At 33.8% G+C, this 15,738-nt stretch overlaps 2 protein-coding genes across 6 annotated transcripts in view; one reads left to right on the forward strand and one right to left on the reverse strand.

The window, feature by feature from the left end:
* The window catches only part of STYX (serine/threonine/tyrosine interacting protein), a 31,575-nt gene extending 27,971 nt beyond the window's left edge, over positions 1 to 3,604 (forward strand). For both annotated transcript variants that reach the window (XM_024734788.1, XM_024734789.1), the window contains one exon: positions 17 to 3,604. In XM_024734788.1, the coding sequence (XP_024590556.1) occupies positions 17 to 90 (74 nt within the window). In that variant the 3' untranslated portion in view covers positions 91 to 3,604. The remainder of the gene's footprint in view (positions 1 to 16) is intronic.
* A 1,689-nt stretch (positions 3,605 to 5,293) lies between these two features.
* The window catches only part of GNPNAT1 (glucosamine-phosphate N-acetyltransferase 1), a 14,919-nt gene continuing 4,474 nt past the window's right edge, over positions 5,294 to 15,738 (reverse strand). For 2 of the 4 annotated variants that reach the window (XM_024734781.1, XM_024734782.1), the window contains exons 2-6: positions 12,287 to 12,454; positions 10,667 to 10,729; positions 9,024 to 9,151; positions 8,032 to 8,093; positions 5,308 to 6,522 (exon numbers count right to left, since the gene is read on the reverse strand). In XM_024734781.1, the coding sequence (XP_024590549.1) occupies positions 6,375 to 6,522; positions 8,032 to 8,093; positions 9,024 to 9,151; positions 10,667 to 10,729; positions 12,287 to 12,440 (555 nt within the window). In that variant the 5' untranslated portion in view covers positions 12,441 to 12,454 and the 3' untranslated portion in view covers positions 5,308 to 6,374. Of the gene's footprint in view, positions 6,523 to 8,031; positions 8,094 to 9,023; positions 9,152 to 10,666; positions 10,730 to 11,742; positions 11,972 to 12,286; positions 12,455 to 15,738 lie in introns of those variants that run through there. The other 2 variants (XM_024734780.1, XM_024734779.1) reach the window with 2 other exon arrangements.

Here is a 15,738-nt window from a genome sequence, read left to right on the forward strand (position 1 = left end):
ACTCAATAACTTTTAGGCAGTTTGAAGAGAACACATGAAGAAGAAGATGATTTTGGAAACATGCAAGTGGCGACTGCACAGAATGGCTGACTGAAGAGCAACAGTATAGAGGATGTGAATTTCTATTTGGGAAGGAGAAAATACTACAGACAGTAATAATGTAAAATGGTAAAAACACAAGTAGTTTCTTTTCACTTATATGTTGCTTCCAGACGTGTTTCTCTGCAACTTGTTGAGCAACATTTTAAGATGTCGGACTTCTGCAATAGATGGCACTGATGGTTTTATTCCTTTTTTTTTTTTTTAATTCTTTACAGTTTTATTATAAACAAAGAATTTTGGACTTGCAAAGAGGTATTATTGCAATAATGCACTTTTCATACTTGAAATTTATTTGTATGATATAAAGTTGTTACTTTAAACAAAATGCAAGTTAGGGGGGACTTGTTTATAAAATCTGGGTAATTTATAACAAAAGAATTTCCTAAAGTTTGCTAAAAATTCATTTTGTTTTACATATTACATTTTAAAAATAATTTTACAGTTCAATTTTATGATGGAGCCTCTTACAGAAACATTAACAAATGCAGGAATCTGCCACATTTCTTTTTAATATAATTCAATAGCTTAATTATCTTTTAGTTTTTTTAAACTTCTTGATCCCATCTTAATAATCTTTAAATCATGACATTAGCCATCTGTCCTTACTTTAACATGATCCAAGTATTGCTTCTTTTCCTACTACCTTCCTAATTCTATCCTATAGAAAAAAAAGTTTAATGAACAAAGGAAAATGTTTTGCTTTGTAATACCAGATGCTCAAAAACAAGGAGAGTTTTAAACTCAAGTGACTTTCCTTTAGCATTCTTAAAAGCCAAATGTTGTGTTTGTTCTTTTGAGTTGTGTAGCCTGTTTTTTCTTTGTCCAAAATGGTTCTAAATAGAATATAATAAACCAGTGTAGCACTATTTTTTTTCCTAAACAGAGCCCAAAAAAGAAAAGTGCCTTGCCTCATTAGAAAATATAAAAAATAAATCCTCACGTCCTCTAAATTAGTATGTAGAATAGTGAAAAGTTTTGAACGTTTTTCTGTAATTTTTTTTTAAACCATAAATTAGTTCAAACTGAAAGTCTTAAGGCTTGAAGAAACCTTAGTAAATTATTTGGAATATGGAGCATTTACTCCATTTTTATGTTGTCTTAATGATTCTGTGAGATTGTTCTGGCTCAGAGAAATGCTTTTCTTTGAGGATGCATTTATTGGGGAAAAGTGATTGTGGGAGACTTCAGTGTATTATACATTAGTGTTGTAATCAGTTCTTGGCATTGCATTAATCCAAATTTCCCCCATAATTTGCATTAGCAAAGTCACTTTAGGGATCCTAGGTTCTCCATGTTTTTATTTATACATATAAAAATTGTTCTAAGAAAAACATTTTTGCTATTTTAAGTATGATGTTGGGGAGGAGAGGAGTGTTTTTAACTTTTTATAGTTGGTGATGTAGGGTAGCACAAACAAAACTCCTTTGTATCTCACTTTTCTCAGTCCTCTCTTGAGGTGCTTTACTGATGGGACTTGTAACGTAGCAAGTTACCTACTTCGCTTTCCTCCCTAACGTGTAATAATACAGTAAAAGCTTTTTTATCCAGCAGAGCAGGAGAGTGGCAGTGAATCAAAACTGCTTTGTTAATTAAGCGTTAATTCTGCTGCCCCAGGTGGTATTCCTCTTCTTATTTCCCTTCCCTTCCTTATTTTACCACCCGAAAATAACAGCATTATTGTCAATCCCATTGTAGTCTTGTATTCTGTTGTGTGAGTAGGTCATTGGGTGTGGTGGTCTAGTATAGTCAAGATTTGCATTGAGTGTTCAGAAATTCCAGCTGGTGAAGTGCCAGATAATACAACTTTCCTGTATATAGATCATTATTGGTTAGGTCAGCAAAGATCTCTTTTGCAAACTAATAATCTGTGATGCTTCATTCCACAAAAACGGCTTAAAAGAATCTTCGTAATAGTCCATTTAGGTTTTAAAAATGAGGCAGTTAAGATTTTCTAAATTAATTTCTTAAATACACATATCCTCTCTAGTAGTCTGGCCAAGAGTACAGGTTTGGTTATTAATTTACAGTTGGTAATTTTCCACTTTTTCTAACCACTGAAATTTTTATGTTGGCACTAAAGTGCCTGCCCAGCACTGTATATTAAAGACTCTCACAAACACTAGAAAAAAGGACTGTCATCTTCTTGAGTACAAATTAATATGGACAAAAAGTTTATTCTTTCTATAAGAATACTGCAAGTTTGTTTTATCTTGGTTTCATTCTTCCACCCAGTGTTCAATTAGTTCTTCTGGTAGCTCTTCCTATTCTTCTGTTTGGTTCCATTTCTATAATTCCTCTGTTTCCACTGATGTTTTGCGATAGCTAACTACAGTACATTTAACCAATCACGATTTATTTTCTAGAATATTTGAGTAATGTATGAGTGACCCAGCACCCAATTTTAAACATTCACCTGGGCACAGAATTTAAAATGATATTGCATCAAAACATAGGAGAACTGCTTTATTTTCCATTTTGAAAGTATGAAACTTCAATATTGAAAATATTCAAACTGGAATGGCAGTATTCTTACCTTGTAATTTCAGTCCATTGGTTCCCGTTAATTTCTTATCAGATGTTTAAACAGCAGTTACCTTTGTTTATTTGTATCTACTCTGTGGTGGAAGTATTAAACCATGATACCCTTTGCTACCAACTCTCAACCACCTAACTTTCAGAGCAGACTATTTGTTTTGGGAGGATTTTGTGCTTCATCTGAGTTTAGAAGTAATGTCAGAAAATGTTAAGCATGTCCTTTTAAAGAAAATATAAGGTTTATAATTGTCTTATTACCATGGTAATTTAAATGAATTAGAAGTATTTAACTGCAATCTTGAATTATAAAGTTGGGATGCATATATAGAGATATATATCAAAATCTCAACTTGATGTAAAGTAAATGAGCAGTTACCTGGCAGACTTTTTTTTTCAGATAACTGTTTAATCCATAATTCCATAACAAACTTAGCTTCACTTCAATATTTATTTTGTCCATTCATCAGTGCTCCAATAGATAAATGATAGGAAATAGCTGAAAATTACTAAAAGATTTTATTTTTTTTTTATTGATTAGAAAAATAAGTTCCTAGGGTCTTTGAATGCTGGATTTTTTTTTTGTCTTATCCATCCATGGCAGCTAAAAAAAAAAAAATCACTCAAAATATTCAGGTTTACATGCTAGCTCTCTCTCATAGGGAGTTGCCATACCTCACAGTTCAAAGTGTATTTTGTAGATCAGTAACATTATACTGACATGTAATTGCAATTTACTATGCAGCAAAAATAATTCACAAAGAAAAATAACCTACAGTGTCTACTTACCTTTGTATAGACAATTGCTTAAGTTACTCTGCTTTTAACATCTGTACTTGGATCAAATGCTTATGTATGTATAGGAATGTCACAGTGCAAGATGCTGCTAGCTCAGGCACAAAGTATTAAAATTATTTTGTGAAGATTGATGGTTGTATTAAAACTGGTGTGCCATTATACCTCAAAAAGATTGAAAAGCTCGTTTATACTGCTTATGCCTCAGAACCTCTTTACTTAGATTGTTGTCTTCTAGGTAAAAGTAACCCAATTTTAGTCCCACACAGATTAAGAAGGATGAATGAACATTGGATATTGAGAAGCACTTAAGAGTATTTTCTAAAACATTGTGATCACACATAAAAATTATGGTCAGTACAGGGAAGGCCCAAGTTTCAGCTCAAGTATATATTTTTTTGGGGAGGTGGTACGCGGGCCTCTCACTCTTGTGGCCTCTCCCGTTACGGAGCACAGGCTCCGGACGCGCAAGCTTAGCGCCCATGGCTCACGGGCCTAGCCGCTCCATGGCATGTGGGATCTTCCCGGACCGGGGCACGAACCCGTGTCCCCTGCATCGGCAGGCGGACTCTCAACCACTGTGCCACCAGGGAAGCCCCAGCTCAAGTATATTTTAAACAATTAGTTGAACAAGTTTGGAGTTGAAAGTGAGGAAATTTGTGAATGAAGGAAAGGGTAAGGCCACATCCATAGAACAGCTTCCAGCTCATTAAAAAAAATACTTTTTGCTTTCAGTTTTCCCCTTGTTAGCCTACCTACATAACATTCTTCATCAAATCTAAGACATCATCATTAGCATCTCTACACCATCTTTTTGATCCTACTAAAAGGCAAAAAATATTGCTGAATAAACTAAGACAAGCCACTGATCATAAAATGCATCCACATTTCCAAATGTTACATGTAAAAAAGAAAAAAAAGTGCTTGAGAGTCAGTGAAATACAAATATATAAAATACATGGAGCAAAATAAAAATCACAATTGCCACTTCGTTATACCTTTTCAAAAGTAAACAATGCTCAAAAGTGTATATATTGAAATGTTCTATGCAGTTTTTTTCATACTCAGTTTTACCCACAAAATGGCTTAGAAAAATCAAATTTCTCTGGTTAACTAAAGCTAAATACAGATCATCAGTTTCCTCAATGACACAATTTTTATGTATTACACCTTACCTACAACTCTATTTCCTGTATGGGGGGGGATTTAAGATAAGACCTTAAGAACACTATTTAAAGGGATTTATTGAAATAGCCACCTTATAGTTTTACTTCAAATTGTTCAGTGGTAAGAAATGAAATAAAGTATTTAATTTTGCCTTTTATTAGGGTTTTTTTTGGTGCTGTTTTTTTCCTGGCTATGCAGCACAGCATGCGGGATCTTAGTTCCCCAACCAGGGATCGAACACCATGCCCCCTGCAGTGGGAGCGCAGAATCTTAACCACTGGACCACCAGGGAAGTCCCTATTAGGTTTATTTGTTAACAGAGGTTTTAAATTACCAGACTGTACCTAGTAAAGCTGGTGTTATCAAGGTTATAGGACTCCTAAAAAAGCAAAACTTAGCTTTGTTGCTTTCACTAGGGACAGATCAGTTCATCTGCCTATATCATTAGCAGGTGAGTAGTACACCCTCTGTTGGTGAAGAATTTCTGTTGTTTTAGAAAGCCGACTTTAGCTTTACTGCATGGAGGGAAATCTGAAATCTAGTTGAGGTAGGTGAGAATCAAAGGGATGAGAAACAGGCGATCTTTACTTTCTAAGCTCCTTTTACAAAAGGTACACAAAACTAAGATTTTATGAACCATGACTTGACCTAATAATTCAATAGAAAACTCAAGAAAAGCACAGAAAACATTTAGATTCTAACAAAAGACTATTCATATGAACAGGTTTAATGTAACATGAAATGTAAAAGATTCGAACCAGTAGTGAAGTATCTAATTCTTATTTCAACTTAAAAAAAATAATTAAAATAAATAAAATCAAAATAGGATAGTGACCAGAATAGTACCATTATAATCACATTAAATAGAAAAGCTTCCATCAACATTTTAAGAATGTAATAATAAATGCAGTATGATACATTTTAAAATACTCCACTCAATTTCGTAATCCATTTTCATAAAAATGTTACTCAGAAGAGAGGCTCGGACACCCCTGGAAAAATGAGAAATCAGCTTGGAAATACATAATATGCCAGGATTTACTAATTCACTGTTAAAAAGTACCTTATATTTCTCTTAGATATTTTAAACAAATGAATAATTATTACATTTAACATATAAGACAGGTGGTACTTCAGCTACATTAGAATTATATCAACTTTTAGATGTACATTTAAATTGTCACATTTTATAAGAAGTTAATTTTCATTTCTCCTTATTTTAAAGGCTCACCAGGTTTGCCAGTATAGTATTAGGATCAGCAAATGTTGGACTGAACTACATTTAGTTATAATATGTCTAACATCCAATTTCACGTAATATATGTGAAATGATACACCCCTAAGTGGTATTTAGATATATTTCTTTGAAAAAAATATTAATTTTATGAATGTGATAAGAAACAGCCTTATTCACTGTATGCTTTTTTTTTTTAATGAGCAGTACAGATAGCAGACATATAACTTCTTACTACCTATACTGACTACTAAGAAATAAAGCCGAACTTTAGAAAAATACAATGCAAGAAAAGATTCAAGTTAAAAATATACTCCTTTGGTTAAAAATCATCCCCTTAACAATTTCATCTGTAATCTAAACTCAGCATGTCTCACCAGCCCAAAGTAATCTTCTAAATGTCATTATACTTGTATTACAGTGTTTATTTCAATCCAGTATTTATGGAGGTCACTGGGTTGCGGCAACAAAATACTTTAACTCTAGGAAGAGAGTGTAGCCTTGTTGCATCAGCTCCTTTGACAGATGTCTTTCTTAAAAGGTTTTACTTCAGAAACCTCTGACACATGTAGTTTTCTTCAGATACTGTATATCCAAACTTTTTATAGAAACCAGCGTTTTGTGGTAGACATTCAAGGGTAATCTTATAACAGTTCAGTTTCTTGCTTAGCAAAGTAAGGGTTGATAATAACCTAAAATTAAAGAAAAAAAAGGTAGGCAAGGCATAGAGCATTTGTTAATAAAAATGGATTTTAGTAACAATGTGAGTGAATATCACATAAAACTTCAAGTTTTTATTACAGATAGGTTTATTAGATCATGGCCCTTCCCACTGTATTCATTTAAACATTCAAATTGTAAGTGGTTAAACATTTAAATCACCCAAAGCATTTGATTTTGTTTCAAATATACTTTAGTAATCTCCAGCCCATTAATAAATAGAACAAATATTATCCTAAACCCTGAACTCACCCTAAACCCTCTTTAAAAATAGGTTTTAACATTAATATTAACACCAAAGACTAGAAACCTTTTTAAAAATATGGCCAAAATTAATCTTTTTCTCTAGATCTATTCAAACTTTTTAGGAATAGCCAACATAAAATGGGTAAATAATTGCTTTGTTCTTTATCATTTTTAAAGTTACTTAAATATTTGTGAAAGAATGTATTAGGTTAACTCTGGATTGGTTGTAACAAGTGTAAACAAAGCAAAAATGTATACATCTTTATAAAAACTAGGAAAGATCTACAAAAATTTACCTGAAGGGTTTTCTCATGTTGTATAGATTGGAAAATCTTATTCTGAAGACAGAACCTCTTGATTGAAGTTACACAATTATAAAAGGCATGACTAAGTTACATGGACTAGAAATACTGGAAACTGGTCTCTTTCATTCACTGATGTATACCAAATACCTTGAATAGTATCTGGCATGTAGCAGGTGCTTAATATTTACTGAGTGAATTCCTTAAAACTCAGAAGGGATAATATTAAAAAGCAAGTTCTATTTTATAAATAAGCAATAAACCTATGAAACTTACTTTAAAAGATTTAGATAAATGTATAGAGGATTACACTGTGAAGGCTGTTTCAGTACATGCTTCTAAAACTTCGTAACCGAGAACATTTCCTTTGTTTTTAAATATGACAGAGAAATGGACAAATTACTTGGCTCACGAAAAGTTTGTTTCCTACTACTATAAGAGTACTATTGGGGCTTCCCTGGTGGCGCAGTGGTTGAGAGTCCGCCTGCCAATGCAGGGGACACAGGTTCGTGCCCCGGTCCGGGAAGATCCCACATGCCACGGAGCGGCTGGGCCCGTGAGCCATGGCCGCTGAGCCTGCGCGTCCGGAGCCTGTGCTTCCGCAACGGGAGAGGCCACAACAGTGAGAGGCCCGCGTACCGCAAAAAAAAAAAAAAAAAAAAGGTACTACTATTAAAAGTTAATAACTAAGGTGTTGCTGTTTTAACAGTACACTTCCAATTTCCAAACTTTATGGTAAAAATTATATAAAAATACCTTATTTCTTCATTAAATTCAGTCTAAGCTATGGAGTGAGAATGAGTTCATAATTAATGATGCTTAAAAAACTTCAAACAGTAAAACACTTTTAAAAAGGTATCTTGCAAGAAACTGTAAACTGAAACACAAAGAGTATCTAATTTATCCAGAGTTACCTTGTGTCTGCCTACTTACAATTTGCCAAGCTGCTTTCCTCTGCATTCATCACTAACAACAACATCTTCTACTCTTCCTCTCTGAAAATATTTACAATGTTTAAAGGACTAAGCGTGTAGTTTTATTTTAGTTAAATCAACAAGTGACGGTAAGAATTAATTGATAAATGTTTTGTAAACCTGAACTTTGCAAAATGCAAAGTTTTTTAACTTACTATTATAGAGGAGATAATACAATCAATCAATTTGTGGCCTAATTTTGCTTTGTCTGTATCTTAAACCTTCCCACCCCATTATTTTAAAGTAAGTCTCAAAATCCACATCACCAAAATGTAATCTTGTCATGAATGTACTACATCCATCATCCTACTCCTTGCTTAACTGCAATTTATTTCAGACATCCAAATACAGTTTATTAATTTCTAGTACAGAAACCACACCAAAATTCATACTTCACAGAATAATTCCAAGTGTTTTCTATCATATTCTCATTGGATTACCTAGGTTTTGTTTTCTTTACTATTTCATGTGAGTCATGAGGAGTGAAGGAAATCTACAGGCATTAGAAGTGTCACAATTAGAACAGAATATATTATTCTGAACCCTTTACTACTGGGAAACTGATGGGAATTTGTGTTAATGTAGTATATTCAAAGTATTGTTTTTGAATAAAAATTAGCATTAGAGATTCCAAACATTACTGCCAAATTCCACGATGCTGATTCGATTTCTCTTTGTCTATACCAATTCTAACACCTTACAGAACAATTTTTAGCAAACAATTCATATTATTAACACATTTTCTTCCTCATAACTCTTAGAAGACAATGGGAAATTGACTGTTACTAAGTGATTTCTAAGAAGCAAAACTTTTATTCTAGCCAATATTTGGCTCTCTCATTTTACAATAAAAAGCAGTGGGAAAACAGACTTGTCTAATGGTAACTCAAAGTCGATTTTGCTAGAAAACACATATCCATTTTACTCATAAGCATTAATATGAACTCATACCTTAGCACAGGAATGGATGAATTTATGTTCTATTATCAGAGTTGCTGTAGCAACTATCTGTCCTAAAGTTACATCTTCCACAACTGTAACATAATAATCCCCAGATTTCTTCATGTGCTCAAAAGATTCTGTGGAAATTGGAAAACAGTGTTATGTGGCAGACATTAAACTTTATTAGGTGCCAGAAAAATACTAGAATTAGCTTACTTCAATAAATATTATTGAATATTTATAGCTATTTTACCACAGTAATTTTAAAGAAAATATCAATTATTAAAAATGACCAAGTAGTTGAAATATCAGCAAGCAATCAATATCAACTGGGACATAGTCCATACATTAAAAAAAATCTTCTAGCAAAATAAAGTAAGACTAAGATAGCTATTTTAGATGAACAGCACTTAAAATACAAATAAATTGTACATGTTGCCATTTCTGTGATTAGTGTATGATAACTTTTATATCTTCATTACTAGTTAACTTTAAATTGATTAACGTTTTCACTTAACAGATATTCACACAGAACAAAACTCTTTGCAGATTTTAATAAGAGAATGTTTATGTGTTTCCATTCTTTAATTTTTAGTCTTTTGATTTTAAAATAACTTGACAAAGTCGTTTTCAATTTTCCCTTTGTGCTCTCAAGTGTTCCATGATTACATGACCTGTTTTAGAAATAGAATCATCATTTTTGTTTGCTTTGAAAGCACCTTGTGAAGTAGATAAAAAAAATAAGTCTTCATTTCCCAGCTTTTCCCAAAGCCACATAGCAAACAGGAGCAAAAGTGGAATAAATATCTTCCCCTCAAATTGACTTTTAGTACTTATATTGATGAAATAACATGATTTTTCATCTAATCTGATATGCCTGCAAAGAAGAATTCAACAATAAAAACTGAGCCTAACAGTCTCAACATACTGTTTATTTCCACAGTCTTGTTCTAGTAATGGGTCTGGAGTGGGAAGAAATAAATTCAATGAAGGAAAAGAAACAATGAGAATCAGGAAATAATAATCTTCATCTCAGGAAGGTCATATAGAGTACAAAATAAAATTACCTATTGAAGGAAATGAAGAAAATAGGAAGACACTGTTAAGAGCATTGGATGGAGTCAGGAAGGTTGTAGTTCTTTTCTTACCAATAACTTCCTGTGATCTTGGGAAGTCATTTGGCCTCTCTTTTAATTTCCATCCTCTCATATGTATTAAAAAGGGGGAGGGATGAACTAAAAGATACCTGCCAACCTTAAAATTCAATATAAATGAACCAAAAAATAAATTTAGAACATATTTTCTTACATTTTTGATTGGGTGATGAAATTTCTGTGAAATGACCTAACCACATGAAAGGTAAACACTACAATAAAAAACACTCTCTAAGGTTGCCACACAGGCTCTATGCTACAGTAATTATCTAAAAGTAGCCAGGTATTTTGTAAAACATGGTAGTTGCTACATTTGGATTCTAAAACAGTTCAGCTACATTAAACATTTAAATAAGAAAATAGCTAATTTGTTATTTGAATAATTTCGAGCTATTTGAACAAAACCACAAGTAGACACTGAACAGAGGTCTAAACAAAAATAAAATCTTGTTTCCCTTTATTTCTTTTCCTTCAGGAAAAAGAGACTGTAGGACTTACTCATAAATTGTTCCGGGTTGACAACTCCAGTCTCTGTCAGCTGACCTAGTACCTTAAAAAAACCTAGTTTTGAAAAACAGATTTCAAGTCATGAGAACAGCAAATGAAATATATATCAAAAGAAGTAATGTGTCAAGCTGGTGAGCAATTATTTTTTCAAAACTTTATGTAATGAACTATTTTAAAAGATTAAACTGAAACCCATTATTCTTTCTATTATCACTACGTAAAACAAATAGTAGTAGGTTTTACCAATGTTTTTGCCTGCATAACATTTTTGGAATAGTGCTGACCTTAATACTCAATATTTACAGAACCAGCATGTACAGTTTTCAGTGTAATTTGCATTACATTCAACACAAGGGATGCCTAATTTTCCCAAATATGTGCTTTGGTTTTACTTAAAAATGCAAGATTCTCATTATGACCAAATATGATACTATTTGTAAAATAAAATATAAATAACATTGTTGAGACTACAGTTTTTAAAGATTCCTGATTAATTTCATTAATGTTACTTTAAATTAATGTGAATAGCATAGAATGTTGGGAATCTTAACTTCTATACACCCAATAATTAATATGACCAAAATATAATAGTTTCTTAAGATTTCCTACCAAGAAGAAAACTGTAAAAAGTTAATTTTTGATTACTGAAATTTAAGGAAGTCATTTTGGAGAATTTAGATGTTAAAAAAAGGAATACATGTAGACAAAACCTTTTGCAACTTATCCAAGGCAAATTATCTTTATCCTCATTCTCCATCCAGCTTCTTAGAGAAGATTCTTCCTTACATGTCATTATACAAGATAATTTCCCCTTTTTGGCTGCTTAATTAGGAAGGAACACTGTTGTACTTAAGTCATTTGAAATACTGTAATACAGTACTGTAATACAGTAACATCTGGTCTGTACACATTGGAATTGAGTTCTCAGTCACTTTAAAATTTAAGCACAAAGAATAATATAAAAGTCCAATAGTATTTTTAAAAATTATAGGCATCATCATCGTGTTTGTGGAGAACACAGAATGCTAACTATAAGTCTAACCAGAATTTGTAAACTGAGTCCATACCTCTATTTAAATCAGCAGTACAAAGAGGCCTCAAAACCAAACCTTCTCCAGGATGTGTTGGGGAAATGGCTGGAGAAAATGTAGCTGTATTCTGACTCCAGTCCACTTCTTTGAGTAGACTTGGGTCAAACATAGGCGTTTCATCAGGTTTCATCTTTGCAGTAAGGTCTAAAATAAAATTTTAAATGTTAAGCCATTTTGTTTAATAGAAGATTGTTGATTGTCAAGAATGTCAATTTTTTTTTTTTTTTTTTTTTTTTTTTTTTACATTATACAAGATAATTTCCCCTTTTTGGCTGCTTAATTAGGAAGGAACACTGTTGTACTTAAGTCATTTGAAATACTGTAATACAGTACTGTAATACAGTAACATCTGGTCTGTACACATTGGAATTGAGTTCTCAGTCACTTTAAAATTTAAGCACAAAGAATAATATAAAAGTCCAATAGTATTTTTAAAAATTATAGGCATCATCATCGTGTTTGTGGAGAACACAGAATGCTAACTATAAGTCTAACCAGAATTTGTAAACTGAGTCCATACCTCTATTTAAATCAGCAGTACAAAGAGGCCTCAAAACCAAACCTTCTCCAGGATGTGTTGGGGAAATGGCTGGAGAAAATGTAGCTGTATTCTGACTCCAGTCCACTTCTTTGAGTAGACTTGGGTCAAACATAGGCGTTTCATCAGGTTTCATCTTTGCAGTAAGGTCTAAAATAAAATTTTAAATGTTAAGCCATTTTGTTTAATAGAAGATTGTTGATTGTCAAGAATGTCAATTTTTTTTTTTTTTTTTTTTTTTTTTTTTTTTTTAGTGTCCCCTGCATCGGCAGGCGGACTCTCAACCACTGCGCCACCAGGGAAGCCCAAGAATGTCAATTTCTTAATAAAAATTAATGCGATTAGAAAAATTCTTTAACAGGTATGCAAGGTATTTTATTTTAGCCTATCCTGACTCTAATATCAAATGCCACAGCTAGAGCTCTATAGAAAACTCACAGATTCTATCAGACAGTAAACAAGTGACTAAATTTAGAAGTTTTACACTTGAAAACTCCATTTTCTAATAGGACCTTTAAAGCATTTTTTCCTCTGGGTCAGTGCTACTAGTGTAGCACTGTGAATAGCTGACTTTTCAGGAGCTCTTTTTTTTTTTTTTTTTTACATTATTTAATTTTATTATTGGGCTAAGGAGTAACTCATCAGTTTTACCTGACACTAAAGAAGACTTACTGGGTGTGTAACTTTTAAAAAAATTATTAACCATGAACAGAAAATTCTCTGCATTCACTGGAATATTTGGTCTCAGCTATGATAGATTCACACCAAGACTATCTACTGGATTTTGTTTTCACAGCAGTCTTTCTAAAAATCTGTAAGTTTCTCAGCTACATCTAAGCAGCTTAAGAATAGCCAGTGTCACAAAAACAGACATATAGATCAATGGAACAGGATAGAAAGCCCAGAGATAAATCCACACACATATGGTCACCTTATCTTTGATAAAGGAGGCAAGAATATACAATGGAGAAAAGATAGCCTCTTCAGTAAGTGGTGCTGGGAAAACTGGACAGCTACATGTAAAAGAATGAAATTAGAACACTCCCTAACACCATACACAAAAATAAACTCAAAATGGATTAAAGACCTAAATGTAAGGCCAGATGCTATCAAACTCTTAGTGGAAAACACAGGCAGAACACTCTATGACATAAATCACAGCGAGATCCTTTTTGACCCACCTCCTAGAGAAATGGAAATAAAAACAAAAATAAACAAATGGGACCTAATGAAACTTAAAACCTTTTGCACAGCAAAGGAAACCAGAAACAAGATGAAAAGACAACCCTCATAATGGGAGAAAATACTTGCAAATGAAGCAACTGACAAAGGATTAATCTCCAGAATTTACAAGCAGCTCATGCAGCTCAATATCAAAAAAAATAACCCAATCCAAAAATGGGTAGAAGCCCTAAATAGACATACAGATTGCCAACAAACACATGAAAGAATGCTCAAAATCATTAGAGAAATGCAAATCAAAACTACAATGAGATATCTCACACTGGTCAGAATGGCCATCATCAAAAAATCTAGAAACGATAAATGCTGGAGAGGGTGTGGAGAAAAGGGAACACTCTTGCACTGCTGGTGGGAATGTGAATTGATACAGCCACTATGGAGAACAGTATGGAAGTTCCTTAAAAAACTAAAAATAGAACTACCATATGACCCAGCAATCCCACTACTGGGCATGTACCCTGAGAAAACCATAATTCAGAAAGAGTCATGTACCACAATGTTCACTGCAGCTCTATTTACAATAGCCAGAACATGGAAGCAAACTAAGTGCCCATCAACAGATAAATGGATAAAGAAGATGTGGCACATGCATACAATAGAATATTACTCAGCCATAAAAAGAAACGAAATTGAGTTATTTGTAGTGAGGTGGATGGACCTAGAGTCTGTCATACAGAGTGAAGTAAGTCAGAAAGAGAAAAATACTGTATGCTAACACATATATATGGAATCTAAAAAACAAAACAAAAAAAGGTCATGAACCTAGGGACAAGATGGGAATAAAGATGCAGACCTACTAGAGAATGGACTTGAGGATACAGGGAGGGGGAAAGGTAAACTGGGACAAAGTGAGAGAGTGGCATGGACATATATACACTACCAAATGTAAAATAAGTAGCTAGTGGGAAGCAGGTACATAGCACAGGGAGATCAGCTCGGTGTTTTGTGACCACCTATAGCGGTGGGATAGGGAGGGTGGGAGGAAGGGAGATGCAAGAGGGAAGAGATGGGGATATATGTATATGTATAACTGATTCACTTTGTTATAACGCAGAAACTAACACACCATTGTAAAGCAATTATACTCCAATAAAGATGTTAAAAAAAAAAAGCCAGTGCTTTTCATGCTATTGAAAAATGATCAATTACAGTATTTTCCTCTCTTTTGAACATTCAGAAACGGTCAGGTTCTTATTAGGTGTGGTCTAATAAAACTGAGACTTAAATAAGATATAATGATAGAAAGAATGAAAAACATATGAAGCATAAAAATGGCTGGGGGTGGGGGGCGGTGCTTCCCTGGTGGCGCAGTGGTTAAGAATCTGCCTGCCAATGCAGGGAACACAGGTTCAAGCCCTGGTCCGGGAAGATTCCACATGCCACAAAGCAACTAAGCCCATGTGCCACAACTATCTGAGTCTGTGCTCTAGAGCACGCGAGCCACACCTACTGAAGCCCATGCACCTAGAGCCTGTGCTCCGCAACAAGAGAAGCCACTGCAGTGAGAAGCCTGCACACCACAACGAAGAGTAGCCCCCGCTCGCCGCAACTAGAGAAAGACCGCATGCAGCAATGAAGACCCAACGCAGCCAAAAAGAGAAAAAAAAGGCTGGTGGGGCACACTTCTGTGGAACAGAGCTGCTGGAGGAAAGTCTTTCTAACAATTATTAGGAGATTGTAAGGCAACCCTGAACTTTGATTTGTAAGCCCATGCCCAGCTAAAGAAACCACAGTTGACTCTTGAACAACATGGGTTTAGGGTGCCAATCCACACAGTCAAAAATGCGCAGTCGAAAAATCATGTATAACTTATAGTCGGCCCTCTGTATCTGCAGTTCCATAGCCGTGGATTTAACCAACCTTGGAATGTGTAGTACTGTAATATTTACTGTTGAGAAAAATCTGTATATAAGTGGATCCTTGCAGTTCAAAGCCGTGTTGTTAAGGGTCAACTGTATTCTATTTGATACCTGCCTGTACTCCTTTGAAATGAAGAATTTAAAGATATATATCCATAACATACTACCATAAAACAAGAAAGCAATGCCAGAAAAATTAAAGTCCACTTAATAACAGAACAATTTCCCCAATAACCCAACTCCCAGATGTTCCCTATTTCATAAGTCACAATATGCTTAAGGGCAACTATTCTTAAGTTTTCCTTAAAGGTCGACTGAACTGTATAACCCTAT

Source organism: Neophocaena asiaeorientalis, unplaced genomic scaffold, assembly GCF_003031525.2.
Source record: "Neophocaena asiaeorientalis asiaeorientalis breed wild unplaced genomic scaffold, Neophocaena_asiaeorientalis_V1.1 scaffold547, whole genome shotgun sequence".
Taxonomy (NCBI): Eukaryota; Metazoa; Chordata; class Mammalia; order Artiodactyla; family Phocoenidae; genus Neophocaena; species Neophocaena asiaeorientalis.